General features: G+C 40.5%; 1 protein-coding gene across 1 annotated transcript in view; it reads left to right on the top strand.

The window, feature by feature from the left end:
* Window positions 1–574: 574 nt before the first annotated feature.
* Window positions 575–2,560, top strand: part of LOC103582449 (structural maintenance of chromosomes protein 1B-like) — a gene marked incomplete at both ends in the record, with an annotated part of 2,939 nt that continues 953 nt past the window's right edge. Inside the window, 2 exons of the mRNA XM_008564044.1 lie at window positions 575–716; window positions 1,587–1,732. Of these exons, the coding sequence (XP_008562266.1) occupies window positions 575–716; window positions 1,587–1,732 (288 nt within the window). The remainder of the gene's footprint in view (window positions 717–1,586; window positions 1,733–2,560) is intronic.

Genomic DNA, 2,560 nt, shown 5'->3' with positions numbered 1-2,560 from the left:
ATTTTGTGAAGCTTGGAAAGTAGGAAAGAGCATTAGGATGGAACATGTTCTTAAGATCCCAAGTTTGGATTTATGTCGGAATAGCTATTCAAAAAGACTGACTAAATAATAAGAATAAAAACATAAACTGTAATTTAAAGAAAAAGAAGGGAGGGAACCTATAGATTACAAAAGATGTAAGAATGTGTATGCAATATGTCAATCCTGATTCAAAGAACCGGTAATTTTTTAAAAATTAATGAGACCATTGGGAAATTCAGCAATGATAGCAATATGATATTAAGGAATTATCATTTCTCATCAGTAATAGTTTATGGTTATGAATTAAAATTCATTTCCCTTTCAGAGATACATACGAAAATATTTACAGATGAAATTACATGAGGCCTGGTGGGAAGGGGCAGTGAGTGTGGTTATAGATGAAACAAGGTTGACCAGGAACTGATAATTATTACAGTTGAGTGAGAGCTCAGTGGGGTTCATTACAGTATTCGCAAAGAAAAAAAAATAAGGGAAAGTTAAATAATCAAAGCACTCTGCTTACCAATTATAATGGTTGACTTTATTATACTAGATTAGAATTTGAAAAACAAAAAAGTCAGCTTAATATTCAACTGAAATTTAGTCGGAATCAACTTGAGAAGAAACTGAATAAGGTCAACGCATTAAAAGAGGACATCCAGAAAAGAAGAGAAGACATCGATAACCTAAAGAAGGTAATAACAGGTGGCTGAAGTGCCTCTTTATAGAAATTATAATGTCCTTCCATGTCGAGCTCCTGAAGGTTCCTAATTGTGATAGAAGAAGTTGGGGGCAGATTTGAAAAATACTTCAAATCAGCAGAGCTTCATGAATTATGGGATGTTGAAGTTTGAGGGAGGGCGAAGGGGGACGCGCCCAATTTTTGCTAAGTTCCAACTTGGATGATTGGTGACGGTAGGATCAAGTTAAGGAGAGAAAATTCTGGACCGGTGGAGTTTGAATTGCCTTTCTACCATCTAGATGGCAGTATCCAGCAGGTAGTTAAAGAGTATGTAGATAAGGGGAGAAATCTATCTAGGCTGGAGATCCAGATTTGGGAGTTGCTGGTTTATGGGAGTCCATTGAAACCATGTGAGAATGGCTGAGACTCCCAGGCAGGGAGGGAGGTAGTGAAGAGCAGTGGAGCAATGATGGGATTCTGGAAGGTCGCTAGTTAGGTTAGGAGGAGAGCCAGAAGAGATGGTATTATAGAAGCCCCAGAGTTTCAGGAAGAAGGACGTGAGGAAGGCTGTCAGAAAGGTACAGCCTGGAAAATTTCTGTTTAATTTCCTAATCGAGGCCATAGCAAGACCCACTTTCACTGGACAGTGGGAACAGAAGTCAAATGGCCGTGAGCTGAGGAGTGAATCCAAATGAAGGACGGAGGCAGGTAGTGATTACCAATTTCCAAAAAGCATAGAATGAGAGTGTCGCACAATCTATAATAGAGGTTCAAGCAGCACCCAGAATAATGAAATGGCTTGGTTTTATTGGTAATACGGTAATCTGTTGACCTTATTCACATAAAAGATGGTAAATCTACAATGCAGATCCTCCCCATTCAGGCTGCAGAAAACTGTTGGCAAATCCTGGATGAACTCATGGCAAAGAAGCAGCAACTTAAAGACATATTTATCACTCAGAATTCCAACATTGACACAGTTCAAACTCAAATTGAAGAGGAACGGAAGAAGTTTTTGGCTGTTGAAAGGTAATTAATAGGGCTGGCCTGGTGGCACACTCGGTAGAGTGCGGCACTTGGGAGTGTGGCAGCGCTCCTGCTGAGGGTTCGGATCCCATATAGAGACCGGTCCACTCACTGGTTGAGCGCGGTGCGGGCGCGACACCGAGGGTTGCGATCCCGTTACCGGTCACGAAAAAAGACAAAAAGGGGAAAAAAAAAAAAAAAAGAAAGGTAATTAATAATTGATCAATTTCAAAGACCTAGCCAGAGTTTAAACATGTATACCATCGATATGAAATTTCAAACATTCTGGGTTTGTTTTTTTTGACATCTGGCTGGAATGGGGATCCAAACCCTTTGGTGTTATAACACCATGCTCTGACCAACTGAGCTAACCAGCCAGCCCAAACATTCTAATTTGGGGGAAAACCAAGAGAGGTGGTTAGTTGTTTAGAGCAAATAATTCTTTCTGGTGGATGAAAACATGAACCTGTATAGAGTCCCTTACCTTCAATCCCTCTTGATACTGGTATCTTCCTGCTGTACAGAGATTCCCTGTAGTCTGTGCAACACAGCACCCAGGGTCAGAGAGTAGAATGTAGAGCCACACTGCCTGGTGTCACGTCCCAACTCTGCTACTTACATACTATGCCTTACTTTCCTCATCAGTAAAATGGGATAATAACATTGCCTACCTTATAGAATGCTGTGAGGATTAAATGAGTTAATATTCATATGGCATTTAGAATTGTGCCTGGAACATGATGAACATACATCTGCCATGATTGTGATGACACTTTGAATCGGCTGGCATGTTGTACCAGAATGACATCTGCTTTCCTGTAGGATGGACAC

This window comes from Galeopterus variegatus, unplaced genomic scaffold, assembly GCF_000696425.1.
Source record: "Galeopterus variegatus unplaced genomic scaffold, G_variegatus-3.0.2 Scaffold16290, whole genome shotgun sequence".
Classification (NCBI taxonomy): Eukaryota; Metazoa; Chordata; class Mammalia; order Dermoptera; family Cynocephalidae; genus Galeopterus; species Galeopterus variegatus.
This window is presented reverse-complemented; position numbering and strand designations above follow the sequence as displayed.